Raw genomic sequence first — 27,935 nt, forward strand, 5'->3', positions numbered from 1 at the left:
CGGCCGAGGGGCAGCGGTGCTTTGCCCCCGGGACGTTCAGCGAGAGCTCGCAGCTTGGCCATGGCGTTTCCCCTGCGAGTCTGTCCGTTCCCCTCCGGGTGCACGCGGTCTCGGTGGGATTTCTTTTGCTCTCAAACGGCGTGGGGGGATTTTTGTGGGGCTGTGCGCACGCCCGGGCCTGGGCTTGTCCCTTGTTAGCCTGGCACCACAGGGCAGGATGAAGATGCAGGAATTGCATTTTGACGTGCTCATGGACAGGAGAAGGGGACGGAGCTGCCATGCTGCCGGGGTGCAGCAGAGGGAGATCCTGCCATGGGAATCGCCTGCTGTCGCTGCGGCACGGACAACCAGCGGTGCCCAAAGCCAGAGCAAAACCAGGCAGCAGGGTGCCGCGATGAAACAGTCTGCCTGGAAAGCCAGGCACGCCTGGGAGCTGACCGGCAGCGCTGGGCATGCTGGCGTGTCCCACTGGCGTCCTCTCCCTGGTCCCTTCTTCGGCTGCGGTCCGAGGACGCGGGTTTATACCATACTGTATATCCGCATCGTTATTTCTTCATTTCAGTAAAAAGCACAGGAGGTGGGGTCACCGCCAGCCCAAGCCAAGCGGTGGGTTTGCCCGTACGTCAGACCCCAGGGAGTTTCGAACCCTGCGCCATCCACAACGTCGGGCTTCACCCGTAGCCGAGACACAGCGCAGAGAAAGACAAGGCTGGGACAGTCTGCAGGTCCGATGGGGAAAACCAGCTTGCACCAGAGAGGGGGGAGCGCTGGGTAAACACACACAGTAACACTGCCTTTGTACATACCTGAATTTTATTGCATTGGGAAAAACTGAACTGCTTTTCTCAGGACAACCCTGCCCAGGGCCGGGGGGCTCAGGGGCAGGGGTTAGTTCTCCTCTGCAGCTAGTTTTACAGAGCAGAGATAAGGCAGACGGTGCTGGTCCTGGTGCCCAGTGCCCTGCTCAGGGTCCCTGGAGGTGCCAGGAATAAACGGAGAGCGGCGCCGCTGGCCGGGGCACCGCCGCGCTCCCCGGGCACCCGCGAGGCGGGCGTTGAGCGCTGCGCGATGCTGCAAGGGGCCGAGCACGGGTGTCCCAGGGGGTCGCCCAGATCGCAGTGCTCGCTCTCGTACCAGTGCCCACCGAAGGAAATCCTCTGTCCATCCTTCCCGCCGAGGCCGGGAGCGAAGAGCGCGGTGCCAGCCTTCCCCTTGCTCAGCGCCCTGTGGCCCCGTGCCGCCCGCCACGCGCCCTCGCAACGGGGTGCTCCCGAACCTCCCGCTTCCCAGGTCTGGGGGCTCCCGGGGCCCCTCGCAGTCCCGGATCGCCGGCGCAGGAGACGGGACTGTTCAGCACCTTTCGGTATGCTCGGGCTCAGGTCCTTGGTTGGGAGCCGACCCCGCGTGGGTCCCCTCCAGAGCGGGGCTGGGGCTGGGCCCCCCCCGGCGGGTTCCCTCCGCGGGAGCTGCTGCACAAGGCGAGCGGCGAGGCCGCGTACGTGACCACAGCTACAGCTCAATCATTTGCTCCCAGAGCCCAGAGGGCTTCGAAACTCCCTGGCCAGGCCAGGCCAGGCTGACCCTGCTCTCCCACTGCCATATCCTCCGAGGAAGGAGGATTACAGGTTGCTCAGGGAGGTTGTGGAGTCTCCTTCTCTGGAGATATTCAAAACCCACCTGGACATGATCCTGTGCAACATGCTCTAGGTGACCCTGCTTGAGCAGGGGGGTTGGACTAGAAGATCTCCAGAGGTCCCTTCCAACCTCAACCATTCTGTGATTCTGTGAGGAAGGGCAGATCCAGCATGCCGTGCCCCAGGCCGGCTTGGGAAAGTCTTACAGCTGTGAAGGTACAAAAGCCCAGAAGCAGATCTTTTGATTTCATTTTTAATGAGTTGCATCAGTGCTATTTAAGCAGAGTCGTAGCAGCGCCTTGCGAACATCTGCCGAGGCAGATGCAGTGCCATCAGGGCACTCAGACGTATTGAAAGCAGCGAGCAGCACATGAGGCAGAGCCTGCTAGCTGGAGGTGTTCAGGCTCTGCATTTCACAGGCAGGATGAGAGCCGCGTTTGCCCCTCGCCCGTCCTGCACATGGACAAGAGAATGGACCCTTCTCTTTCTGCCTGTTTGCGGGTACTCTCGGAGCTGAGCCTCTGGTGGTGCAGGACCAGCCTTGCTGGAGGCAAGAGAAGACACACAGGCACTGGGGGGGATGGAGCAACATTGAATTTCTGGACATTTTTTGGCTTCTCAGACTTTAAATGCAAAGGGCCAGATCTGGATTTTAGCGAGAAGGTTTGCTGACTTGGCAGGAATATATCCCTACATCCCTGCACCAGAAAACATGTTCAAAAACCCCAGTGGCGATTCCTAGGCTGCAGGACAGACACACACACACACACACCCCCCCATGTCCAGCCGTTGCAGCTGGGGAGGCAGTGCCTGCGGGGCAGCTCAGCCGCTGCGGATACCTAACAGGCCCAGAAACATCAGAACAAAAATAGGAAACAAACCTGTGGGTGCATGATGAAAGGTTTTCCCACAGGACTAATATTCGTACATCACATCTCATACCCTTTTGTATCCATACACCTGAGGATTCACAGCAACAGCAAAACTTCACGTCTGCACTTCAGGATTTCTTCACCCCTTAGCTTTGAGTCAGTCAGTTACTCTGCAAAAGTCAGTCAGAGTGAGACAAAAAAAGGAGGAATAACAACAGAGAGAACAACCACAAGGAGTAACGGTCAGGGCTGGCAAACTACCGTTAGCAGAGGGGTTATGACTCTACGTAAAGAAGTCCTAACGGATGCTAAGGAAAGCAGCAGAGTTCGTAGCTGGTGTGGTGCTGTTGGAGTTACATGTCAGGAGGGCAGTTAAGTTGGTCCGTGGGCATCATTTTCTCGGTGTCAATCTTGTAGGATTGGAGAAGGCTCTTCAGGTTGTCCACGGTTTCCGGGTGCATCTCGGGAGCTCTTGACAAAATCCAGGCGTAGTTGACATGGAAGAGCCAGATGATGTTAGTGCAGGAGTAAACCAGCGAGTAGTTCTCGTAGTCAGTGGAGATGACCCAGTAAGGGGTAGAAGGTGTGACTGGGAGAAAAAAGGGCATCGTTAAACACCATGGGTGAGCAGCTCTGGACTGCTCCGCGGCAGACTGCTGGAGCCACGTCTCCTGGGGGCTGTGCCCCCTCCTGCTGCTGCTGGGCCACACCGTCGTGGCCAGAGCAGGGAGCTGTAGTTTAGGAAAACGTATCAGGGCTCCTTGTTCTGACCAGAGGGACTCGAGAAAGCCACAAAGCCCTGAACATGTCACGCTGTGACCTGAACAGCTAGCCCAGCCCTCCAAAACCCCATCCTGCTGGTGCGCGTGTGAGGGGGGCTTGCTGGCATGGGGGAGCCATAGGCCCCACGGAGCCGCACGGAGCCAGGACAGCGGAAAGCAGCATCGCTGGCCGATCCCACCGGTACCAGCCACCTGGGCAAATCCCCGTCCCAGTCCAGCTGCTATGTTTAAAGTATCTGCTCCCACGAGCATCAGCTACTCCAGCTTCAAACCACCAGGCAGAAAGCAGGAATCGGTCCAGCAGGCTGGAGTAAGTGTGCGGGGATTTGTTTCTGGTCCATTCGGAAATGCCAGGCGCGGCTCCTCGGGGCTCGCGGCCCGGGCGGGCGCTGGCCCTGCGCGCTCTGCAGGTGAGACGGCCGCGGTGGGGGCATTGGCGGCACGTAGCCCGGTCTGCCTGTGCCTATGGACCGTAGCTGTCTGTGCATGTCCCCTGCTCCACCCACTTCTCCAGGTAACTCCTCTGTTAGTGCCCCAAACAGCCAAGGAAAAGGTGTGAGAAAGTAAGAAATAAAAGGGGTGCAAAGGAGAGACTGATTTTCACTTTCCAAAGCACTGCTGCAGATGGAGGAAAACGCTGTGTAACGTGAATAAAATGCACTGTACCTCGGCAGGCTCCTGTGGTGTGTTACGTTAACAAGTGAAACAAAAGCAAACAAAAACACATTATTAAAGCTTAATAGGAGCAGCTTGCAAGCAGAGGCAGGGTTCAGAAAAACAAGCCTGTTCCTGGCTCGGGCAGTGGCTGCTGGGCTGCCTCCCCCCACCGCCAACCCTCTGGTTCCCCAGCTGTAACATGGCACGTGGTGATGGTAGGGCTGCTGATCTTCCTCGCTTCGGGATCAGCTGATGAAAAGTGCTCTGCCACTGCTAGGCCTATTCTGCTGTATATTATGTCTAAACGTCATCAAACCTCTGCCTGCTGGTCCCAACATTGGTCCTAACCCTTTGCCTGGGCCGTGGTCCCCATCATGCTGCGGTGAAGCCCCTGGGGCAGGTTCACCTCTTGCTCTGCAAGTTTTACACTTTCAGTAACATTACAGTTACTTGCTTTATGCCCCTGCACCCAGCCTGCCCTCCGCGCGAGCCGGGCTCGCGGCAGCCAACGGCCCATGCCAGGAGCCGGCGCCGGCTGCGAGCGGCTCTGGGCGACACACTTACACCAGTTGAAGCTGATGCCCAACTTGGCTGGCTCCTTTACGTCCGCATGTGTGATTTCTCCTTCGGTTTCTTTAACTTTGCCGTTAGACCTAAGGAGAGAATGACAAGGCGAGAAATAAAATTAGGAGAGTTTGAAATCACGTTTAAGTTTTTACTTCCAGGAAATTATCCCTCCTGATTCATTCATCTACCAAGGGGTGGCTGAAACACGTCCCAGCTAACCACAGCTTCCCCAGAAGAACAGGTCAGCCTTTGGAGACTGCGTTTCAGTGGCTGGCAGGACGCGCCAGGTCCTGTGACATGCTCAGCGGGGTAGCGGGGACACAGGAACGCTGTTGCAGGTTAAGCTGCCCCGACCCCCAAGGTGCCTCTCTCCAAGGCTTTACAGCGTGGCACGTTTCCCAGCCAGCACTACTAAAAATGCCTGACAGCACACATTCAAACCATTAAGGGCAGGTTAACGAATGAAGGATCCCCAGAGCTGCTTGAGAGAGGAAGCGGCAGAACCGATGCGTGGCTGATGCGAGCCCTCATTTAATGCTCCTGCTGCCCGAACGCGCTTCGATTCCCCGGGGATAATGACAGAGCAGAAGAAGAGGAAGAGCTGGTGCACGTGGGCAGGGACAGCATTCCTGGGACAGTCTGCAGTGTCCAGCACAGCCAGACACACGACTGCCTGCAAACACCAGTGATAACTGGAGGGAGGCCAGGCACCACTGCAGGCCCAGCTCTCCTCCCGCTCTGCCTCGCACAGATGTGCTGGACTGGCCCCTGCAGCAAGCATTTTTTCCTAATTGCCTCTTTTCTTGAAATCTAAATCCTGACGCCCCCGAGTGCGCATGGTTCTGCTCAGGACCAAGACGTAGCACTGCACAGTCCAAAAACCGCTTCTCTGCTCTCCTCCGCCGCTACCAGAGGAGCTTCCCCTTGCAAAGCCAGCCTGAAGGGCTCAGTGACGGCAAGCTCAGCTCGGTGGCATTTCTCACCACTGCATGAGCTCAGTGGCTGCAAAGGGAGCCCCAGGCAATCGCCCATGCCTTTTCCAGGTCGAAGCATATCCTTCCCCACACAAGTTCCCTGCCCCTGCTTGATGAGTTCAGGTTTGTTTCATTGCTGATTCAGAGCACCGTCCCGCCAGCAGCAGGCTCTACAGCTCAAGCTGCCTTTTCTATGATTGCGTTTTCCCCTGGATGCCTCAAGACTGAGCAACTGCCTGTGGGGCTTTGAAATGGGAGCATCCAAAGAGACAGGAGCTAATCTGTCTCACCAGCCGCTGCCTTGCTCTATAAATGCAGACCAGCTGCAGGGCACAGGTATTGCAAGGGAGACGCCGTGCCTGTGGGTCTGCCGGCAGCAAAGGTCGAGGGGCTGGTGCTGGAGCCAGGCACAGCACACGCAGCGGCCAGCATCTTTTACCAAGATACTCCTGACCTTTGAGGATCCTGAGCTGCTGCAATCCTGACAACGACAGTCAGTGCCCTTGAGATATCCCCCTCCTGCAGAGGCCCCAGCTGTTTGTCAGGCGCTCCCATGGCGCGGGAGCTGCAGAGACGAGGCCGAGCGGTCGCGGAGCGGCATGGATGCTGCTCCCTGCCCAGCACAAAGAGCGTGTTGCAGCGTTGTTATTGCGAAGCAGAACAATGTCGCCAGGTCATGCCAGGGAGCGCAGAGAACAGCGGTTCCTTCAGTGCTCGCTCCCTCTCATTCATTCTGCCGCTTGCGGCACCACCCCATGAAAGGCAGAGCTGTTGATAGACCCAAATAAAATAACATCCACAGCGGTCCACGCAGAAAGCCAGGAGGGCTCAGCGTGACTGCCGACTACCAAGCATAGCGAAGAGAACAACTGGTGCATTCACTTTGCTCACTGATTTAAACTGGCAGCAGTTTCTGCTACCCTTACACAGCGGCTGCTACCAAACAAGGTAAATGCTTCAAAGAACAGATTGTCAAAGATTTGCTCAAGTAAAAATGGCCCATGTGCCTCATGTTCCCAGCCCCTTTTCATCAGGTGCTTCGGGCGCTTTTACTCCGGAGAAGAGCAGTGCAGGGCATGGCACTTATCAGCCCATAGGCCCGTGTGACAGGACCTGGGACATCTGGCTTCTCCTCCACCAAAGGCCGTGGTGTGTTTAAAGCACTGAGGACTGCAAAACAGTCGGTGAGCGAGACCCAGATTATTTTACACTTACTGCAGCTCCTTGTTGATCACTTTGACCTTCCTGTTCTCCTCCAGCAAGTAATTTGCCTGGATGCAGCTTCCTTTCTCGAAATTTGATGGCAGCTTTTCTATCTCGTACCATTTTCCAACGTACTGATAAAAGAAAGTCCAGAGAGAAGCCTTTAGCGCGAGGGGACCCAGTGAGTCTGCAGAGCAGCCTGGCTCGCTTGGTGACATGGTTTGACCTGCTCAGTTCACAGGAGCCTCAGTGGCCAGCAACTGTCCCCACATGGGCCCCCACGACTGCAGAGGGGTCTGTGGGGTGGCGCAGGCGCTGGGAGCTCAAACCTCCAACCTCACCGGCTGGGCCACAGGCAGCCAGTGCCACAGAGGCTGCGGTAGCACTAGGCCATGCGTAAGGCGCTCAACACACAGCCACTGACATTAGGTTTCAAGACCCATCAGACCCACCCTGTGCCCCAGCAGGGTTTCTCTCTGTGCATGTATCACCATAGCCTAGCTTGCTACCCGATGGGAGGTTTTAGAAAGCTCTTCACACCTTGGTGATATCGAAGTTTTCTTGGACTGGTGGGTCTGGACATGGTCCCATGTGAAACGTCTGCCCTTTTCCAAAGCCAACGAGACCGAGCAGGACTGAGAGCAGCACTGCCGTCTGCAGCATGGTTGTGCCTGGACGCAAACAATAAAATAGACTTGAAAAGGAAGAAAGTATTAGAATTTGGGGCCTCCCTGGAGCAAGCATTGGTGTGATATATGGCAAGAAAGCCATATCTTCTGCTGCCCCTGCCCATCAAGGGACACAGGAGGGAGAAAAGGAACACGGGAACTGCCACGTTACCCCCTCTGCTGAAGGCACTGCCCCAAATACGCCCCTAGCCCGACAACTGGCAGGCACCGCCGGCAGCCCTAAGGACGCAAGCCAAAACCTCACGAGGACTCGGCAGCACCACGGCACGGCCCGTCCTGTCAGCACGCAGACCTGGCACCTAGCAAGACGTGGGGGGTTTCAAACACCTCAGAAACATCTGCACTTCCGCAAAGCTGAGGCAGGGGCATGGCAGAGGCATGTGCTGTAAAAAGCTAGAGGAAAATAGAAACTAAAGCTAAAGGGGCCCTGCTCTAAAAAGCAGGAGGAACAAGCCGCAGCCACAGCCAGCAGGCTGCCACGCGCCGCCGGAGCCGCTTGGGGCAGGACGGGGCGCAGACCCCTCGTGCTGGGCTGCTCCACAACCCTCTGCCCAAAGCGCCTCCACCTGAGCGGCAGTAGCGTTTGCCCGAAGCTCGACAGAAAAGCTTCATCTCTCTCCCACCATGGGACACGGGTTCCTCTGAAAACGCAAAGGCAGCGCCCGTTTTGTACCAAAACCTCTTAATTCAGAAACGTACCTGAGGCGACAAGGTGGCCCGGTGCGCTGAGGCTTGGTTGCGAAGGCGCAGGGCTGCAGGGAACGGCTGTCCCGCGAGGTCGCCGCCTCTAGGATTTATAAGCGCGTCGGGATCCTCATTATTCAGCACCCGCACAAGCGCCTCCCTGCGCCGAGACACGGGCTGGCTTTTGCGGGGGGCCGGGCAGCTGCCCGCGCTCTGCAGCTGGTGCGAAGCTGGAGACGGGCTGCAGCGCGGCTGCTCAGCCGGGCGGACAAAGCGCCGCGGGCGCCTGCGCGTAGCTCCCGCGGCTGCTCAGCTCTGCCCTTTCATGCTCGGAAAATCCTAGTGTTCCCACAGCCGACGTTTGTAAGGAGTTATTGCAAAAGTTGGCGGGGGGGACAGCAGTGGCCCCCATCCCCCTGCCTATAGCCCAGGGGCCGCCACGCTCCCAGGAGCAACGCGCAGCCTCCCCTGCCGCGCAGAGCCACCCGGGCCCAGATGCCACTCGAGCAGCTGCGAGACCCTCGGGGCACAGCGGAGGGCTCACGGGCACCAGCCGGCATCACCAGCCAGCAGTCACGGCCTGCGCTGGGGGACACCGTGGCAGCGAGGGCCCTGGCGGGGCAGCCTGCAGCGGGAGCTGGGGAGCACAGAGTAACCGTGGTGCCCACGTGGGCTTACTCCACTCCTGGCCTGGGTGCGCAGGGAACGCTTACGAAGCCAGAGTTTTATGTGTTTTTTTAGGGGACATTTGGAATAGTTACAATGATGGCCAGTAGCATCTGCATGGTGCTTCTTCAAAGCATGCCCCAAACCACCGATTCATCCACGTTACAGGCAGCAGGAGTACACAGGGAGGATTAAATAGAAGGAGCGTCACAGGCTTGTCTTAGGAGCTGCAAGAACTTTCGGCACTTTTGCTTCTAGATTTTTAAATCTCATTACAAGTGAAAGATGCCTCTGCAATTAATTCTGAGCTGACCTGACAGTTCTTCCAACAGGTGCCCAGCAAACGAATTTGACAGTGGTGCAGTCATCTGTGAAAGCAGCTGGTCCCATGAGTTATGCAAGGAGAGTTGAGTAACAGACAGGATGCTCTGTGCACTTAATTACATTTTCTTTTAATCTAATCTCTGTTCAGGCTTTTGCTTTTTCTGTGCTTTTATATGCTGCACCCCATGGCTTACTTGTACGTGCACAAACATTCTCTGAGCCCCTGAGTGTGCAAACGACCTCCCGAGAGCCACGAACGGCTCCGCTTCTGCCCCTCTTACAGAGCAGTCACCGGGTCCCGGGGCCATGCCGCAGCAACGTGCCCTGAAACACAGCACAGCCGAGGTGCTCCTATGAACCCCACGGCCAGCACCGCTCATCCAACCCACACAGCAACAGCAGCCAGGGGCGAGGAGCCTGCGGGAGCCCCTCCGCACCCCAGCCCAGCTTCCGCCCCCGCCGGGGCCCCGCAGTCCCTTGCGGATGGCAGCGCTGGCACCGAGCAGGGCGGCACGCAGAGGCTCTCCCCAGCCCGCATGCGGCTCCCTCAGCAGTTTGGCTGCCACCATGTGTGCATCCCTCAAACTCTAAGAGCCTGGCTTTAGACTGGCTGCCCACGTTAACATCAGAGGAGGCTGCAGAACCTCGGTGAAGTCCCGCGTTCATCTGAACCTCTTGCAATATAAACAGGTTAGAAATGAGAACTCTCGACACACGCCCTGACCTGAACTGTACAAATGGCTTCACACCATCCACTGCAGAGGTAAGATCCCCACACACATAGCAGTCCAGCGAGCTCAGATTTTCTCCTCACCTAGGCTGTGTCTGTACTGGAAAAGCACCAGGAGGGAAAGCATTGCAGAGTGGCCAGACTTGACCACAGGATGGTATTTCGCCTGTGCGCGTGCATGCAAGCATGTGAAGGTGTGCCTGTGTGTGTGTGTGCATCCACATCTACCATCTAACACAGAGCACTCTCCTAGGGGACGGAGCAAGGACACCCTGACGGCAGCGGCAGCATTTTGCCTTTGAATGGAGTGGCCCCTTTTCACTCCACTGGGAGAAGAGCCAGCAAGAAGTGACACTCCTTGAGCCACAGCAAGAGTGGGGATGGCATGTGGGGTGCGCTTTACTGTAGCTGTCAGCTCCCTCACAGCTAGCACCAACACCAGTGGAAGCAAACTAATAGCTATTTATTATGTCCTGGTAGGAGTCACAGTGGCTCCCACTAACCCAAGGCAGGATCCCTTCAGAAGCCGAAGGGATGGGTTGCGTAGACCCCCTTGTTCTGCACCACTGCATGCGATATGAGCTTCATGTTGCTGCAGGACTGATTCCACGTAGATGACTTCACTGCTCTCAAATTTGCCTTCACTCGCTCGTATGCCTGCATTGGACAAAGACGTGCCGTTACCTATTAGTTATGAAACCACCGACCCCCTAGTCCTCGTGTAGTCAGCTAAGGAAGAAACTTTATAGGAGCCGGGGAAGGAGGCAGTGTTCAGCCTCCAGTGCTGGCACCTAAAATCACAGGCTGTGGCTGCAGCAGCTGTGCAGACCCCCAGCCTCTGGGTCAGAGTGGCCACTCCGCTTGGCTGCTGCCAGCGCAGCCCCCCAGCCCTCACCCCAGACACTGCTCACTAATACGTTGCCCCCATCCTACTGCCAGCACCCCTCGAAGGGCCTGCCCCAGGGGACAGCGCTGCTTCCACAGAGGGGTCTAAGGGACCCCAAAGGGTCTACGTCATCCCAGGGCTGCACAGCCCAAGCTGTGCTCAATACAGCTTTATGGCTGCAAAGGATGGCTGCTGCAGGGCCCAGCACCCTGGGAAAGAAATTGCCAAAAAGCCCATCCCAGGGCCTGCCTGGAGCGGGGTGGGGGGCTAGGGGACCGCACGAGTGCTAAGGCACTGCGTGCGCTGAAGCACAAACAACCAGAGCCGACAGCCGAGCTCGCTGCTGGGCTGCTGGGACCTGTTTCCAAGCAGGAGGGGTTACACCCTCTCCAGGGGCACATTTCTGGGCTCTGTCTGACCACAACGGGAAGTACCGAGGTATCTGCTGCTCACAGATTAGAGGCGAGAAGACTCAGATACCTACAGCTGAGTCTCTGCTCGGGCTCATGAGGCCAGGACACATTCACCAGCCACCCCTTCTCCAGCACTGCCAAGACTCCTGCCTGTCATCCTAGCTCAGCCCCTGCACAGACCAGGGCTCTGCTCAACATCCCACCTGTTGTTAGCCAGGACCAGGACTCTGCTTGTGAGCCAGCCCACCTTTAGTACACACCGGAGCAAGGGTTCAGGGAAAGGCATAACCCTTATAATTGCACCTAATCATGGGGTGGGGAGAATTTATCTCCATCTGCTAAGCAGTTCATACCCTAGAGCAAAGGAGCAGAGGCACATCAAAGGGCAGGAAGCTGGAGCAGGAATGGAAGCACAGGAAGGAGGAGAACCAGGGGAGAACTGGGGCAAGGGGGGGCATGAGACACGCTGTGAACATTTCATGCAAGAATGAAGCCTCCTGCACATTTCTGGATGATGAGGCAGCTGCAATGCAAGAGTACAGGGTACATGCACAGCACATGGAGGGTGAAGTGGTGCAGGGGTATGGAGAGACAAGGCAGCACTGTCTACAAGGCACATATGAAGTGTATATGGGGTGAGGCAGCACTGGCTACCCAGCATATCTTGGCAGGGTTGTAGGAGAGGCAGCACTGGGTACAGGGAAGGTACAGGGTGTGTATGGGTTGAGGCAGTGCTGGGCACATGATGGATACGGTATAAGCAGCACTGGATTAAGGTCACATATGGTGCACGTGCAAGGTGAGGGAGTGGTGGGTACATGACATATGTGGGTGCATGGAAAGGTGCCTGAAGCCCACGGGCCAAACACAGGCACTGGTCCCTCCAGGACCAGTCAGCACAGGCATGGGTCAGCTGCCCAGTGACAAAGCCACCAACAGGCCATAGCAAGTGGAGCAACTCAACACACTCAGCTCCATGCCCACCTCGTGGCACCACGTCCAGCACAGGAGTTTCTCATGTTCTGCAGAGGCCAGTTTCAGAGATAAGGCTCGGCTGGCCCTAGGGAGAGGAGGTAACTGCAGTGAGTGCTGCTAGCAAAGAAAACTCCCTTGTTAGAAAAAGCTGGAGCTGCAGATAAAATACAGTCAGCTGAGGGCTGGGACAGGGCAGTGCCACTCTACCCCTGAAGATCTATATGCCATCTAAAACTATCGTTTAGTGCAGAAGTGAGATTCTCCCATCACCCACCCCAAGCCACCCTGAAGCCAGCTGCTGGGACATGTGTAAAAGAGGAGCTTTAGCTGGCTGGGCCTGGGTAGGACCTGGCTTCCAAGGGAAATGCTGTCTCATCACACTGTATTCTCCAACATCCTGACCCCAGCACTGCTGCCCTGCTCCCTGCCGCAGATTACATCCGGCTTCACCCCCTGGGGGCTCCTGGCTGGGCCAGGGAGAAGCCTGCAACAGCAGAAGGCCCCAAAAGTTCTCCTTGCCATGAGACCATCAAGGCAGCAGCCTGGCAGGAAGGTCGTTCCTCCCTCAAAATACCATCTCCCCCCTCCACCTCCCTTGCGCACCTGGAGAGTACCACGGCCATGGCGTACATATCTATCACGGCATCGGCCACACGCTTCAGGTGGAACTGCTTATCTGGGAACAGAGACTGTGGTGAGCTGGGCGGATGTGCCAGCTGCTCTGGCAGTCGCTGCAGGGTAGGTGCGTGGCCACAGCTGCCATGGGGTGAAAGGGGGCCAAGCACTCCTGGGAGCAGGATCTGCTGTCGCTCCCTGTGCCTGCCACAGCAAGGGCTGAGGATGCCCTCACAGTGCCAGCAGGGCGCAGAGACATCAGACCTGGGCTCAGCCATGCCGGGTGCTGCACAGGCAGGCAGGAAAGCGGTTCCCGCTGACGCCTGTCCTGCTGAGCCTTGCAGGCTCCAGGCCAGCACATGAAGTCAAAACAGCCTGAAGCTAATACTGGCCTCCGAGAGTCTTATCTGCATCCCTGAGGTCAGCATTCAGAGCCAGGCCAGCGGAGGAGCACAAGCCAAGCTATGAAAGCAGCAAAGGAAAACCAGCGGGGAAAGAGGGGAAAGCAGGATGAGAGGTGGCAACACAAGGTCTCAGGAACGCTGCCACTTGGGGAGCTCACCCTGTTCTGACACAGTGCCCAGCTGCAAGGCCCACAGCTCACAGCCTGATGGTGGAGCAGAGGTGGAATTTCAACAGCTGCAGAAAAGCACCTACCTGTCAGCCTAGTGCCAAACTTCAGCAGGAGGCTTTCTACAGCTTCCCCCAGCAGGTCCACAGCCTTTGTCAGCTTTAAAGCAAAGAGAGAGGTAACAACCTGTGAAAGCAAGCTGTGACAGGGCAGCAGCCGAGGCAAGCAGGCTGCGCACCGGCTGCAGGGAAGGCTATCCAGCAGCAGCCAAGGGGCTGGACCCTGGGCCCCAGCAGTTCTGCACCTCCCACAGGGTGGGAAGGCAGCCAGAGGCAGCCTTGATCTCAACCCAGTAATGACATCAGGTCCAGGCCTTGACATTACACCTAGGACAGCCTAGAAACTGCCCAAGCTCTCCTCTCCTTTGGCCCCGAGGCACCGCAGGAAGGCCAGTGCTCTGGGCACACCCTTTGCTTGTGGGACACCGCCAGCTTCAGCACGCGTCCAGACCCCTGGGATCCACCTGCCCAGGGCTCCCTGCCTGTGCCCGTGAGGACGCTTTCATTTCTGGACAACCATTTTGCCAGATTAGGGCACTGACGCTCTAACTCTGACAAACCGTGCAGGTAGGTCCGCCCTGCACATGCCAGCGACCCCCTCTGACATGCGGGAAAGATCCCTGCAGTGGTTGCACAGGGCAGCTTTCCTAATCACTTCAGTTAGCTCAGGGGGCTTTTCAAGTTAATTTGCCCGAAGCGTAACGTATTTGCTCATTATTGCCAGCGTTCGGTTACCTGAATACTGTGTTCTCCAGGGATACACCAGATGCACAGACACCACAGACCGCGCTGTCTCCCCCCCAGGCAGTTATGGGGCAAGGAGCTCTGGGTTTCAGAGGGGAGCAGCGCTCGAGCTTTGGGGTTCAAGTTTAGAGCGAGCTGAGCAGATGTATGAAGGCATCCTCTGCATCAGGAAAAGCTGCCCGTGCAAACGGTGCCTGACAATTTGTCTCCGTGTTAGGACCGTCAGCCCAGGTCCCGGGGAAAGGCGCCCCTGACTGTGGGTCCCGCAGAGAGACCCCACACTGGGGCCTTAAAGGCAGCAGGCCCAAAGGCAGGGTCACTCAGGCCCGGCAGCGCTGAGGGTCTCAGGCGCAGCAGCACAAGCAGCTTGTTTCTGCATACAAGTTGCAGCTTGTATGACCTACCCAAAGCCCCGCTTCCTTTAAAGGAGAGAGGAAAACAACAAAAATGAACTTGCAGGAGAAAAGCCAGAGAAAGGGAGGGAAGGGGGGAATTTTCCTCCGTTTCTAGGAGCGGCAGAAAGTGCTTTGAGACCTGTTCATGCAAAATGGTGTAAAATTACAGTTATGACGCCCAAGGAAATAAACAAACCCTGGAAGCATGAAATGGCCTGTGGGATAAGGGAACTCAGTCCAAGGCAAATGCACAAAAGATGTTGTGTTTCATATATATACAATTAGTGAGTAGCTCTCCACCCTGGAAATTATCCAATTATATATTCAACTACAAAGACAGATTTAAGAAGTTGTAAAACTAAAAAAAGGTATTATTATTTAAGGGACGAGCCCTGTGGTGCAGGAACAACGGCCATTCTGGCTTGGCTCTGAGGAAGGCTCTCCTACCTGGACTGCACTGCTGTCAAGGTCTGAATGAACAAGTCCCCGGAGGGAGAAGCCAGAAGAGATTCCTACTTTTCTGAAAGTAGAAAAAGGAAATAGAGAAAAGGAAAACAAAGACAAAGAGGTGCTAAACAGAGAGCAGAACAAGTCTCTGCAGACAGAGCTACACTGCAGAGCCACATCTGAACCAGCAACAAAACTTTGGCCCTGGAGCATTTCAGCCCTGTGGACATGTTCACCATAAAAACTAGAGTTCAAACAGTGAACTTAATCCTGGCTCTTCGGTATGTCCCAGAGGTGTCCCACACCAAGGTCAGCCTTATGCTACAAAGGTCAAATTTTTTTTTCATTTTGCTGCCCCGTTATCACAGGTCGCACACTAGGTGCCGAGCACAGCATGCATGCGGCCTGATCTTGTTCTTGCTGACAACAGTGACAAAGCATGCAGCAGGAGGAGGCAGGGCTGGACTTCTCCAACAGGTACAGGAGCGGATCCTATGCTCTAATACCATGTGCTTGCAGGCTACCAAAGGCCGTTAACCCCAATTCAAGTGCCTCCAGAGGCTGCACCTCTGGCAGAGCAGCTCCCTCTGGCGCTGCACGTTGGTGCGCTCCAGCTCTGCTCTCCAGGGTGCTTCTCACCCCTCGCACAGGTATTTCTGTGCCTCCAGCTGAGCCAGGCCCACAGGGACAGCAGGGTACACAAGCATCCCCAGTGCTTACCGCTTCATTCTCCATCCAATTTCACTGAGGATAGCACGCACATTCCCTAGCGGGCTCATGATGCTCTTTTGCAGGTTCTTTAAGCAGCCTCCAGCGTACTGAAACATATTTCAAATGCTTTAAAGAACATCATTTAGCATACTTTGACAGCTCCTTCTGCACAGCGACTTTCTGTTCTCCTGGAAGAGGCGCAATGATCAGCTCACAGCATTACCAGGTCTGTCAAACGGATGCCCAAGTAAGACTATTTAAAACCTATTTTCTGCAACTAAAACAAATGTCAGCACCTTAGTGCAGGAGTGCATTAATGCAGTTACACTGTTATATCACATTTGCTATGACCTCCATACAACCTATATATTTCTCATGATATGTATTTACAATGTGCTGGTAACAATAGCTTGACTCACTGAAAAAGAAAACAGAATCTATTGCATTAAGAAATGAGGGAATATCTCTTACAGATTAGGCTATTGTCCCCGTACAAGCGGAACAATTTATATTCACAAAAGCCCATGCAAAGTTTTTTGCTTTCACACTGATGATCTGGGATTCAGAAGACATGGAAGAAGGTAGGGCAGCAGACGTCGGAGTCAGCAATCAAACCTGCCCATCAAATCAGGTCTGCCTGTTGCACCGTGTGCTGCTGTGCAGACGTGGTACCCAGGAGGCTGGCCTCCTTCACGTGAGCACCGCATATTCACAGTAACACTTCTCTGCTTTCATGGGCAACAAGCACCACTATGTTGTAACACAGACTGTCAGGGCCTGATGCTGCAAAGACATAGGTAAATATTAGTGAGTCGGTAATAATCCCGCGCTTTTATACAGCACTTAATGCTAAGCGCAGTCTGAGAGCTGAGCACAAAGCCAATCAGGAAGGGAAATCGGCTCTCAGTAGTCCTCAGCAGGGAAATGGAGAGGAGCACTGACACATGAGATGGCCGGCAAAGTGAACTCAGGTCCTGTTCCCAACCCTCTGCTGCGTCAGCAGTCCAGTGCTGGCCTTCGAGTTACCAAAGTCACATCAGCCACAAGTCACCGAGCTCAGAGGTGGCTTCAGACCCTCAGATGTCCCCCCAGCCCTCACGCATCCTCCTCCTCAGACCACTACAACACCAGGGAGTAGGCTCAGACCCCTTTATGTATGAGCCGGGAAGTCCAGCTCTCGATCCAGATTCGAGGGTGGCACTTTGGTCCCCAGAGCATCTAATGTAAACTGTTCCTCGCAGAGGCTGCCTGAATGGACTTGGGGCCATCCTTCAGGCTCTCCTCCAGCTGCAAGGGTGGTGGGGACTCCAGCAGGACACCGCTGTCTGCCAGCTCTGGGGTCTGTCCTTGAGCTGCTGTCCTTGTGACAGCTGCTCAGTGCAGGGTGGACCCGCAGCACTTCTGCCCCCTGGTGCCAGGCTGGCTCAGGGCACCCACGGACTCCTGGCCACCATGCCAGTGCCAGTCACAGAGAGGCCTGGAGCACCCACCCCTCCCAGGAACACCCTCCCCGCTGCAGCTGGAGCACCTGCAGCCTTTTGGGAGGGAAACTCCCCCCACTCAGAGGTCACTTCTGGGTCTCTACCTGAACGCCTGTCAGTGCCACAAACAGCCGGAGGATGTCGTTGGTGCCCTCAAAGATGCGGAAAATCCTCAAGTCCCTCATGATCTTCTCAATGCCTGCTTCCTGCAAAAAGGGAGATGTTCCGGCAAAGCAGGATCTGCTAGCTGCCTCGGTCATGGCAAGGCAGGGACACAAAGCACCAAGCACTACTGACCACAGAGCTTCACGCAGTGCCCTTCGGTCTCCCCTCCCCTGGCTGCCAGCCCATGTTCCTTTACCTGCATGTATCCCATTCCTCCGAGGACCTGGATGACCTCATCCGTGACATGCCAGGCTGCTTCCTAGATATAAAAACATCACAAAGCAACATGGGAACATATCCCACTTGGATGCAGCCACTGGGAGCCTTCATCACAATAGCTCTGCTCTTGCTCCCTCTTTACACCTCTGGCTGCCCATAACGCTGCCTGGCAAATGTGTCAGGCGATACTGGACTGGTATTGTGTTACTAGCGCCAAGCAATCCTCCCGGGACAGCCAAAGAAAGCCTCTGGCCTGCATTTCCACTCAAGTTGGGCCGTGGTCAGCACAAAGAGAAGCAGGGCTAGAGCTCAGGGCTGCAGGACATCCCAGGGCTGAGCTCCATGGAGAGGCAGCATGCTGGGAGCAGTGAGCCAACTGGTCAAGGAGGGAGCTGCCCTTGGCCTTCAGAGTCACAGCTCCAGCCAAGGCTCGGGCCCATGGGACCCTGTAGACCTCACACACTCAGAGAGACCAGGCATACAGAGATGCTGAGCCCATGGCATGACCCCTCCCGAGGGAAGCAGGCCACTGTCAGACCCTGGAGCTTGTCTCCCCAATGAGAGGCCACAGCAGAAGGCAGTGCTCAGGCCCTATCAGTGGAGATATGACATGCTGTCATTAAAAGCACTTACCGAAGCAAAAATCTTGCTGATAGCAGCTTCCAGCTTGTAATCAGTCACCTTCATGTCCATGTTGGCGCTCAGCACATAGGCCATTGACTGCAGAGATGCTGCTGGTCAGGTCATGCCTGTGGCAAGGACACCTCTCCACCCCTCACCTTCTCCGCCCGGTGACACAGCCCATCAGACTCCTGTGGCACTACTGCCCCCACGCAGCCCCTGCAGCCTGGCCCAGACAGACCCTGCCCCTGTCTCCAGCACTTCCAGGCATGCAGCAGGTAGCACAGCCCTCCAGGGGAGCATCCGCCAGCCCTGATAACCCTGGTGCGTTTTCATCCTGCCCTGGCCTGGGTGAGAGCCCTCGCTCCATGCTGGGTGGCAGATGCTTTGGCACACAGTCCCTACCTTCCCTTAGTGCAGGAAGGACACAGCCAAGCTCGGAAGACCGAGCGCTTCCACATGATTAGGAGACACAGCCTGAAGGTCTCCTATCCACACACTGAGCTGGGCCAAGCTTGCTTAGGTGCAAGAGATAATGACACTTGCATAAGCACCGTGGCAGCAGGTAAAAGGAGTCTGAGCATCTACAATCTTTTATCCACCCTTGCCCCTGCATGGTCTGATCATGTCCCATCACCCATCAGAACTTCAGCTAATTTCTGCTGTTGGGGATTGCTTGCTTTCTCAGGCTCCCAGGTGAAAACTGCATGTGCAGGGATGTGTTTGGTTTGGGGAGAGGAGTTTGTTGCATTTAGGTCAGATGAGGAGGTTTGCTCTGATCTCAGACTACTTCCAAGATGACTCAGCCTCCCACACCAAGGTTTGCCCTCGCTGCGGAAGGCACTGCTGTGCACAGCAGAGCAGTGTTGGCCTCTGCTAATCCAGGGAGGGGGTGAAGAATTTCTCACCTCTGTGACATAGTGCAGCATGGCCATCCGGGCAATTTTTTCCTGAATAGCTCCATAGTTGCTTATCTTGTCTCCAAACTGTGTGCGGTTAGCAGCATGGTCTGCCTAGTGTTACATGAGAGTATGTTATCACAATGAGAAAGGAAGAGGGAGGAGGTGCAGGGCTCACTGAAAGAGGAATTTTGTCAGGAGACAGAGCTGCATGACCTGAACATACATTTCCATCTGAACCAATGTTGTGCTGTTCATATTAACAGGGCTTGGAGGCAACCTGGTCTTTCCCTGCTGGAGCTTGCAAATTCCCCCTTGCTTGTTTTTCTGATTTCTGCCAGAACTCTTTGGGTTCTGTCTCTTGGTGTTTTGGAATGGATCAGGTGCAAGGTCCCAAGCTAGCAAGTTAAACTGAGGCAGGGAAATGCCCTGACAGACTTTTCCATTAGGCCAACTCATCACTTCCAACCGCCTTCCCTGAACCCCCTAATCTCACACCATATATGAGAGAGAATCTCTGTTCTGAAGGACCAAGTCACACCACTCAACACAGGCTGCAGATCATAAAGACACAGGCATATGTGTTTGGCTTTGCCCATGAATAGCTGCACTGAGGCCACCGAGTCTGAGCGCACATGCCTCACATTGAAACACAGGCCTGAGTGTTTTCTAGACTGGAGTTTACATTATACAGGAAATAAATAACAAATTCAGTGGTCAATGCTCTGACTTTGTTTCAATACATAGTTACACTCTGAGATGGCACAGAGATACCATTCATATGAGTTTGAATCAAACAAGTTAGGAGATTTTAGGAAATATTAGTTTAGACAGTGTTAAAGATGCTTTTATCTATGCTTCACTCTCTAGGGATACTAGCCAGGCATGTGTTTCAGGGTAAAGAGACTTGGGGTGAGACAACAGACGCTTTATGCGATTACCTTGAATGTTTCTGAAAAAACATTTGTGACGGGCATGCCTTGCATGCCCAGCCATAATTATTCTTGCATAATATTTGTCACCCACAGAATAGAGCAAAAGCCTCTTGAGCCAGGTAGATGCACATGAGAATTTCCAGTTCCAACAGTGTCACGGGAGCTTCCTCAGGATGGGAGCCTGGGACTGATTCGGAGTCTGTAAGTGCCCGTGTGCAGACGGCTGGAAGTCAGCTCCTGGCCCCTGAAAGCGCCTGCAGGCAGGGAGAGCCTGCCAGAACCAGGACACAGGATGTGCTAAGGTGCCATACCTGCCTCCCGCAACATCATGAGCTGGTTTCCTGCTCCTACTAGCACCTGCAGGAAGGTAGTGGCAGCCTGGTACAGATGTCCCCAAAGCTTGAAGGAACCAGGCAGCTCAGACGTGGGTGTGGAAAAGTGCCAGAAGAGCGAAAACTGGGTCAAGATGGGCTTTATAGGGCACAGACAGTCTTAGGGCCTCACTTGTCAATAAAGATGTGCAAGAAAATATGTGTAGAGAAGGCGTAAGTTTGGGACTTAGTGTAGAGGCTGAGAGTATGGGAGGGAGAGGAGGATGAAGGAATGCTTCCTGTGTGTGCACAGGGTCTGGCAGTAAATCGCTATGCAAGTAAAAGCACCTGCAAGCACCATCTCCACACCAGTGCTAACCCCAAGAAAACTCAGTGTTGGAGTCGCTGGATGGGACTGACAGAGCACTGCCCCCACCTGATGATGCAGCCACACACCTCCTCTAAGCCACCTCATACCACAGAGCCAAGCCACTGCACTATCTAATCTTCTTTAAGTAAGAGTAACTTACGGCTTTGATGATCACTCCTCGCATGGTCCCGGCCAGAGCAGATGCCATCCCAAAACGGCCATTATTCAGTATGTTCATTGCCACCTTGAAGCCTTTCCCGAGTCCCCCCAGCAGATTTTCTGCAGGCACTTTCACATTATCAAAGTGAACCTCAGCTGTATTGGAGCACTTGATCCCCATCTTCTTCTCTGGAGGGCCACTAACAAAACAAAAAGGAAGAACACAGAGGAGGGTCTGGAAGGCCACAAAACAAAAGCCCTTAGCTAGCTTCAGTTTGGCAGTTTTCCTTTAACATGTACATTTTGTGCATGCCTTTTCGCATGTACAGCTTTGGCATTTGTACAGCTGTACTGGAGTCCCCAGTATGGATGGGAGGGAGTGGGACAGACATTTGCAGTTGCACAGCAACGACTGCATCAGCTGGCCTTGGAGGCTGCCTCAAGGCACATCCGGATGTGGGAGTGTGGGGCCGGGGGGACAAGAACCTCTTTCACCTCCCAGTAAACTTGCACCAGCCGCTGCCCACAGACAGGCCTGCAGTGGCCGAGTGGGAGGTGGCCTCTTGTCCTCCTTGAAGCCAGGGGGGATTGAAAGGGCTTTGCTCTCTGCAGGTCCTGTGTGCAGCACCTGGATGCCTGCCAGGGCGAGCACGCAGCTGCTAGGGGTAAGCACATGTCCAAGTAGAAGAGTTACTGCACAGCTTTCCATAGAGAGAGGAGCAGTACAGCCTTACTCCAAACACCCACTGGAGGTCCCCAACAGGACACCGGGACTGCCACATTCCTCCCTGTAGTAAGTGATGGAGATGCGTGGCCTTAGCATCATGCATCACCCATGCCTATTCCCTCCCTTATTAGTTACGCTTCTTGGAGCAAACAGCTGCAGCCCGCAAGGGCTGGGGGTTGCATGTCATTAGGAGTAGAAAGGGAACGTGCTTTGCTGTGCACAGAATAGTTAAGCACCTCTGAGCAGCTGGAAATCAGGCAGGAAATGCAAGGACACGAGGTGCTGGCAGTCTGCTGACCGATTGTCATAGTAACTCTGGTTAAAGTCTCACCAGGAAAACAACTTCTCATACAGCACTTGACCCCCCCAAGGTGACAAGTACCACCAGCACCCCGTGGAAGCATGATCACTCTGTCAGGAAGGCCCTAAAGATATGCAGTAAAAGACGATGTAGAAATTCCTACAAGCCACAGTTCAAGGTCACTGGGCATGTGCTTGCTGAGTGATGGTTAACTTCAGTGCAGCCAGTGTGAAAGCAGCACAACCCTGTTAATGTCTGCCCTCAATGCTGGCATCTCCCTCCCCAGGGCTATAAAAGTTCAGAGAACTTTATAAGTCAGTTTTAGCAGCTTTCACAGGGAAGACTAGAGACTGACGCCAATTTTTGTTCTACCATAAAAAAAAAATTCAGCCTACGGAAATGCAAAGAGCTAATGACTATTCTGACATCATTTACAAGAACAAAATGAGTCAAACAGCATTGCATTGCGATGCTTACTGTTTGTGTGGGGGTTTGGGGGTTTTTTATTGTTGTTTGTTTGTTTGTTTGTTTGTTTTACACTTTCCAACATGGACAGGATAGTGACACAGATGGCTTGGCTGGTAAGGATGCTTAGCACAGGCAGAGTGATTTGTTCAGGACATTTAGCAAGCCAGTATCAGTGACAGGATCAGAACTGCTGGATCTCAGTCCTTGACAGAGGTCTTTACGACATGCCATTAAAATAGACCTGCTCTTACCTGGTTACTCCCCCAAACGCTCGCTCTACGATGAAAGCAGAAATTCTTTCTTTCATTTCACCTGTTTCTACTTTTATTGGTGTCTTGGCAAACACAGTGAAGATCTCAGCTATCCCTCCATTACTGCAAAACAAAGTAGACAGCAAAGCAGTGAACACTTTCTCTGCGTAGCCTACACATCATTGCATTGGTTCTCTTCTCTCTTTTCCTCTGATTTTGTGATTGTGGCCTGCTTGTGCATCATGCAAAATTTATTTTATGAGGGATAACAGCAACAAAAACAACCAGTCTGTGTATAGCTGACTACAGCCCAGCAAACTGGGCTACCAGAGAAATAGAAGCCGTCTGGCCTAGGCTCTGGGTCAGGACATTTAGCTGAGGACTGTGGCGTGCCTGAGTAATCCTGTCCCAGGCCTCACCTGATCCAGATCTTCTCTCCATTGAGGGTGTAGAACTTGCCACAGGGGCTGAGGTCGGCCACTGTCCGGATGGAGGCTGCATCTGAGCCGCTAGCGGGCTCCGTCAGGCAGAAGGCAGCTACGGTCTCCCCTGCAAAAGGGAGAGAGCAGCCAGGTGGGTGCAGGCTGCGGGGCACCCAGCTGCAGCAGAGCACAGGGCACCCCGTGCACTCCTGGACCTAGCCTTTGGGCTGTGCTGAAGGCTGCTGGCACAGCAGGCACCCAGGAATGACTAAGCGCATGTGACAGGGACGGGGTGGAGGAGCGGACAGCACAGCACCTGGCCAGCACAGCACCATAAGTCCTTTAGCAGACATTTCTCAGGGTGCCTGCCTGCCTGCACAGCCCAACAGCCTGACTCAAGGCCTGATTCAGAGCTGCCCCAGAAGGCAAGTCCTCCCATGTCCACAGCAATATCCAGCAACCCCCCAGGCCACCTCAGCCAGGGTAGCAGTGCAGCCCGTGGCAAGCCAGTGTCACCTACAGCTCCTGGGCCGATGGCTCCCCTGATGGTGCCAGGCATGGTCACAGCACGTCCCCACCAGCAGGAGATGCTAACCCAGCTTGTTTGCTGCAAGCCCTCTGCCTGGTAGCCCCCAGCAGTGAAGGACTGATGGTGCCCACTGTGTGCCCTACCGGAGGCGAGCTTGGGCAGGTACTTCTCCTTCTGGCTTGGAGTCCCAAAGAGCAGGATGCCCTTGAAGCCGATGGACTGATGCGCACCGAGGCTGATGCCCACACCAAGGTCATGCAGTCCCACCACCTCCACTATGCGAGCATACTGCAGGGAGAGGTGGGGGCAGCCGTTAGCTTGGTTGGGGGGGGGCTGTGCAGCATGGCTGTATGCTCTGATAGCGGCACTCATCCACCTCCGCGCATCAGGAGGGCTAGCAGGGTGCAGCACAACACTGCAGGGACAGCAGGGATGGCAGGAGAGCATGGGCTTGGGTGGGTCAGGAGGCTGCACGCTCCCTGCAGACAAGCAAGCAGAGCGCAGGGCTGCGGCAACAGCAGTGTGATGGTGCAGTGTCACCTCACAGGAGACTCCATCACACAGCATTCCTGTGCTCCTGACTGTCCTCACACCCTGTCTATCAGTGCACCAAGGGCTGCAGGCCAGGAGAAGAGAGAATGAAGGTGAGAAGAGCTCACCCAACACTGTCTGGTCAGGGGAAAGGTGCCCCCAACCCCTAGGCTGCAGACCTGGACTCCACTGCTGCTATTGTAAGCCTAGAACTGGCCTGCTGACCCCCCACCCCCACCCCCAAAATGCAGACCCCACCTGCATGGGGCCCCGGCCAGCAGGCTCCTTACCTGGCTGTTCTTCAGCCCAGTGCCTCCTAGTTCCTCAGGCACCTGCAGCCCAAAGGCTCCCAGGTCTTTCAGCCCTGCCAAGGTGGCCTCCTCAATGGACTCCAGCTTCTCATTTGCAGCAGGATTGTTAACCTCCTTCAAGCAACCAGAGTGGATGAGTGAGGTGTTAATACCCCCTGTTCTTCAGGGAGGACGTGTCAGGGGTGGGGGGAGGGATCCCCAGTTCTGGCAGGAAGGGAAGCACTGCCAGCAGTGGTGCCAGGATACTGCAGGCAGTCCCGCACACCCTGTAGCAATGAGGGACTGCAGGGGCAAGTCTGAGTGTCACGGGGTGTCTGTGTCCCCCCTTCACAATCCCTCCCTTCTCCTTGCATTCCCTTCTGGCTCAGGAGACAACTTATGCAAAGCCCTCCGCTGCTACCTTCTGCACACACACAGGCCACAAGGACTCAAAGACTCCAGAGTCTGCCTCAAACCACGGGGACAGGCTAAAACAAGTGCTGTGGTTATCTGAGGCGCTTAGTAAAATAGCAACAGTGAGGAAGCTCTTATATGTGTGTGCATGTGCACACACATGTAAGTTACATGGGAGTGTGTGCATGTAAGAATGTGCACAAGCATGTGCACGTGTGAGTACACATGCTCATGTATATAAGGGTAGGTGTGTTGATGCCTGTTTGCATGTAGGCGTGCTCACCAGCGTGTGCACAAGTGTATGCTTCCATCCGTAGATATGCATGTATATAGGTGCAGTTATATACATGCATATATGCGTGTGAATGTGTGTGCCTGTACACGCACACACACGTGCATGTACATATTTGTGCACACACATGACTGTGCACAGATATGGGCACATACACATGTATATGTATGCAGGTGTGTCCGAGAGACAGAGGATGCCACTGACCTCAAAGAAGCGGGTGCAGGGATCTAGCAAGGCTCGCAGGGACTGCGTTTCCTCCTCTGTGAGAGCTGAAGGAGGAGAATGGCCTGATTAGCAAGATATCCTTTAGCCTCATTACTTTATCCAGCACTTGACTTTGCCAGGTGAGGAGGGAGAACACCGATGTGCCTGATAGTGAACCAGCCGCATGGCGAGAGCAGTGGGCAAGTGCCTTACACCTTGGCTGCTATCTCAAGGGCCCTCTGCCAACAGCCGTTTGCATCACCTCATCCATTTCCTAGGGGACAGCTGTTTTCATCACCGGTGCACGGACCCCTCCCGGGAGCCCAGCAGCGCACCCACATCCAAATGCCAGTCCCGCACCCTGCCCACTACACAATTGCTTGAGTCAGTGATACTTGGTGGCAAACTGCACTGGCTCCGAATGCATGAATATAACCCACCTGAGGGGAAAGGGAAAACATTGTCAGGTACGAGCTGCCCATTGAAGATATTTCTGACAAAGGAGGTGGATTCCTAGAAGAGAAAACAGGTGGTGACAAGGCAGTGGCAAAACCCTGCCCTTACAGGGGGCACGACTGAAGCCAGGAGACAGCAGTGCAAAGCAGGAGACTTGGGGGCATGTGACTGCACAGGGAGCTCTGCTAGGAAGCAGCTGCAGAGCCCTGGCTCACTGCCTCGGGTCCCAACAGCACGTGGCGAGGCAGGGTGCATGGCGAGGATGCTGCTATCCCCCAGCCCCATGGAAAGGTTCTGTGTGTCCCCAGGTGCCCCCTCCTGTTCCCAGAATTGCCCGTCAGCTGCTCTGACGACACCCTGCTTCTCGCCTCAAGGACACACTGGAAACCTTCCGAGAGGGAGAGAGGTGGACTCCTCTCCATCAGATGACACAGCATATGGGACAGCCCTGCAGCTGCTCCCTGGAGCTTTCCCAGCAGACAGATGCTGGCACCCTGACTTACCATCTCCACATCACTGGAATATCCTGCCCTTTGGTGCGTTACACAGCACGGCAGTGACGGCAGCCTGCGGAGAGAGAAAGACACTGTGATTTGTGCAACAGTCCTTGCCCAGGAGCTGTGTCAGCCTCCCAGGGCTACCTGTGCTGCACGGGAGGGTGCATGCCTGCGGCCGGCCGGGCACCCCACGCCCTGCGGACGTGCCAAAGGCTCCCTGGGAGCGCTGACAGCACCCTGCTCTGTGAGGTTTCCCATTTTTGTCTCTGGGAGAGCGTGCACAAAGCCAGGCTCCTAGGTACTTTCACCAAGTGATATTTTACAGTAAAAATATATAGAAAGGGCTGAAAATTTAATAGCCATTCATGAGCCCTGTCTGTGCCAATAGGGATATCGTTAATCAGTACCAGACTGGTCACTAAAGATATCTTTTTTGTTGCAGTGGGGACTTTGGCAGCCACATTAAAATACTTCACTGCTACAAATAGTAAAGCTGCAAGTAACTTCCATTAAGACGTCCTGCCCCTCTCCTTCATTTTAGCTTGTAAAATAGGTGTTATATGAGATATTTGCTAAATATACTGCAATGTCAAGAAAACTGTTTCTGCAACATCCAAGGAAAATCTGCCCCAGACTGTTCCTGAGTTACAGGTGACTAGACATGCTCCCACTGTTTGCTGGAGCTGGTGAGGACCAGGAAACTGCTAGGCATTTGGTGCAATCTCATCTGCCAGGTCCTGCTCAAGAAAGAGCTCCCGTACAAGTGGCCAAAGCCCCTGATATGACATGTTTGTGGAACAGACAACCTTGTGCCATGCTGTCTTGGAACAGGCAGGCATAGGGGAAGGCAAGAATGAGGAAGTGGTAAGGCAGATCAATAGTCACTATGCGATCTTTAAAGCAAACCGACAAAACTTACGGTTTTGGGGACCATTTCATGATGCAAGGGCTATCAATCTACAAAGTGGGCAATGTTGTAACAGCACTATCATGGCTTTTAAACCCTCACTCTTAAAAAAAAAAATACAGATTTTTCCAAAAAGCAAGAAAACTTCAGATTCTTTCTCCATGTTGATTCCTTGGGGCTGGAGCCTGCCTGGTGGCAGGGGTTCCTGCATTAGGGATCACCTGACAGTGATCTGCATTATCAGAAAACAGACCAGAAAAATGCTTCCTTGACCATGTCTGCTGGACCAGAACACAAACAGCTTCTCTATTAAGGACAGAGAAAAGCAATACTGCAAATCCAGAGTGAATGGAGCACACAGAGACCCACAGCTGCATGCACTAAGCGTTGTGAGGCAAACCACCCTGAGGGAAGCGAATTGCCACATGTTTACTGTATCACATATGTGGTAACAGTACCTGAATGCTGGCTTGGCCAGGTACTGTGCCCAGAGTTGCCTTCTGCAGCCAAGATGCAATCTAGATCTGATCAGGTGAAGCATTTTGCCTCAAAGACAATGCTCAGCTCACATCCTTGGTGGGGAGAGAAAGACAATGAAGGTAAGAAAACGTGTTCAGTGCCTACGATGAAATCACTCTGTTCTCCCCAGAACCCACGTACATTTTAACAACTCCTCCTCCAGTCCCCATCTTCCCTGCACCCAAACCCTAAATCACCTCTCTTTGAACTGCTCCTTATGCATTTTCCAGCATTTGCAGACAACCAAGCTTTTTTTAGCAAGTTAGCAACCCAACGCACAGAGCAGCTGGGGTGTCTGAGCAGCCGCTCACACCGGGAGGGCAGCGCAGGTGCCGGCAGCGCAGGCTGGCGGCGGGTGCTGGAACCTTG

General features: G+C 54.6%; 2 protein-coding genes across 2 annotated transcripts; both read right to left on the reverse strand.

Moving 5' to 3' along the window:
- Positions 1-2,633: 2,633 nt before the first annotated feature.
- On the reverse strand, positions 2,634-8,156 carry APOD (apolipoprotein D). Its single transcript, XM_067301459.1, has 5 exons — positions 8,078-8,156; positions 7,230-7,360; positions 6,702-6,823; positions 4,510-4,598; positions 2,634-3,095 (listed from the first exon to the last, which is right to left on the reverse strand). Exons 2-5 carry the CDS (start codon positions 7,350-7,352, stop codon positions 2,860-2,862), a joined length of 570 nt encoding a protein of 189 aa, XP_067157560.1. The 5' UTR covers positions 7,353-7,360; positions 8,078-8,156; the 3' UTR covers positions 2,634-2,859.
- Positions 8,157-10,281: 2,125 nt separating this feature from the next.
- LOC106485823 (acyl-CoA dehydrogenase very long chain) lies at positions 10,282-27,079 on the reverse strand. Its single transcript, XM_013944279.2, has 19 exons — positions 27,060-27,079; positions 26,147-26,210; positions 25,628-25,700; positions 25,188-25,252; positions 24,278-24,412; positions 23,600-23,744; positions 22,925-23,054; positions 22,506-22,628; positions 20,760-20,958; positions 18,993-19,097; positions 18,097-18,183; positions 17,441-17,503; positions 17,184-17,285; positions 15,608-15,705; positions 14,888-14,960; positions 13,329-13,401; positions 12,660-12,732; positions 12,066-12,141; positions 10,282-10,439 (listed from the first exon to the last, which is right to left on the reverse strand). The coding sequence occupies exons 1-19, from the start codon at positions 27,077-27,079 to the stop codon at positions 10,302-10,304; spliced, it is 1,842 nt and encodes a 613-aa protein (XP_013799733.2). The 3' UTR covers positions 10,282-10,301.
- Between the last annotated feature and the right edge of the window lie 856 nt (positions 27,080-27,935).

The sequence above is a fragment of the Apteryx mantelli genome, chromosome 9 (assembly GCF_036417845.1).
Source record: "Apteryx mantelli isolate bAptMan1 chromosome 9, bAptMan1.hap1, whole genome shotgun sequence".
Lineage (NCBI taxonomy): Eukaryota > Metazoa > Chordata > Aves > Apterygiformes > Apterygidae > Apteryx > Apteryx mantelli.

Excerpts from the sequence above, each read along its gene's own strand:
- APOD (XM_067301459.1), bottom strand. The coding sequence starts at position 7,352 with ATGCTGCAGACGGCAGTGCTGCTCTCAGTCCTGCTCGGTCTCGTTGGC. Across the intron at positions 4,599-6,701 it reads GTGATCAACAAGGAGCTGCA|GTCTAACGGCAAAGTTAAAG; the intron begins GTAAGTGTAAAA and ends TTCTCTCCTTAG. Across the intron at positions 3,096-4,509 it reads GGGCATCAGCTTCAACTGGT|TCACACCTTCTACCCCTTAC; the intron begins GTAAGTGTGTCG and ends TTTTTCTCCCAG.
- LOC106485823 (XM_013944279.2), bottom strand. The coding sequence starts at position 27,079 with ATGAAATGGTCCCCAAAACC. Across the intron at positions 25,253-25,627 it reads TGTTTTCCCTTTCCCCTCAG|CTCTCACAGAGGAGGAAACG; the intron begins GTGGGTTATATT and ends CTCCTCCTTCAG. Across the intron at positions 15,706-17,183 it reads TGGCACTGACAGGCGTTCAG|TACGCTGGAGGCTGCTTAAA; the intron begins GTAGAGACCCAG and ends AATATGTTTCAG.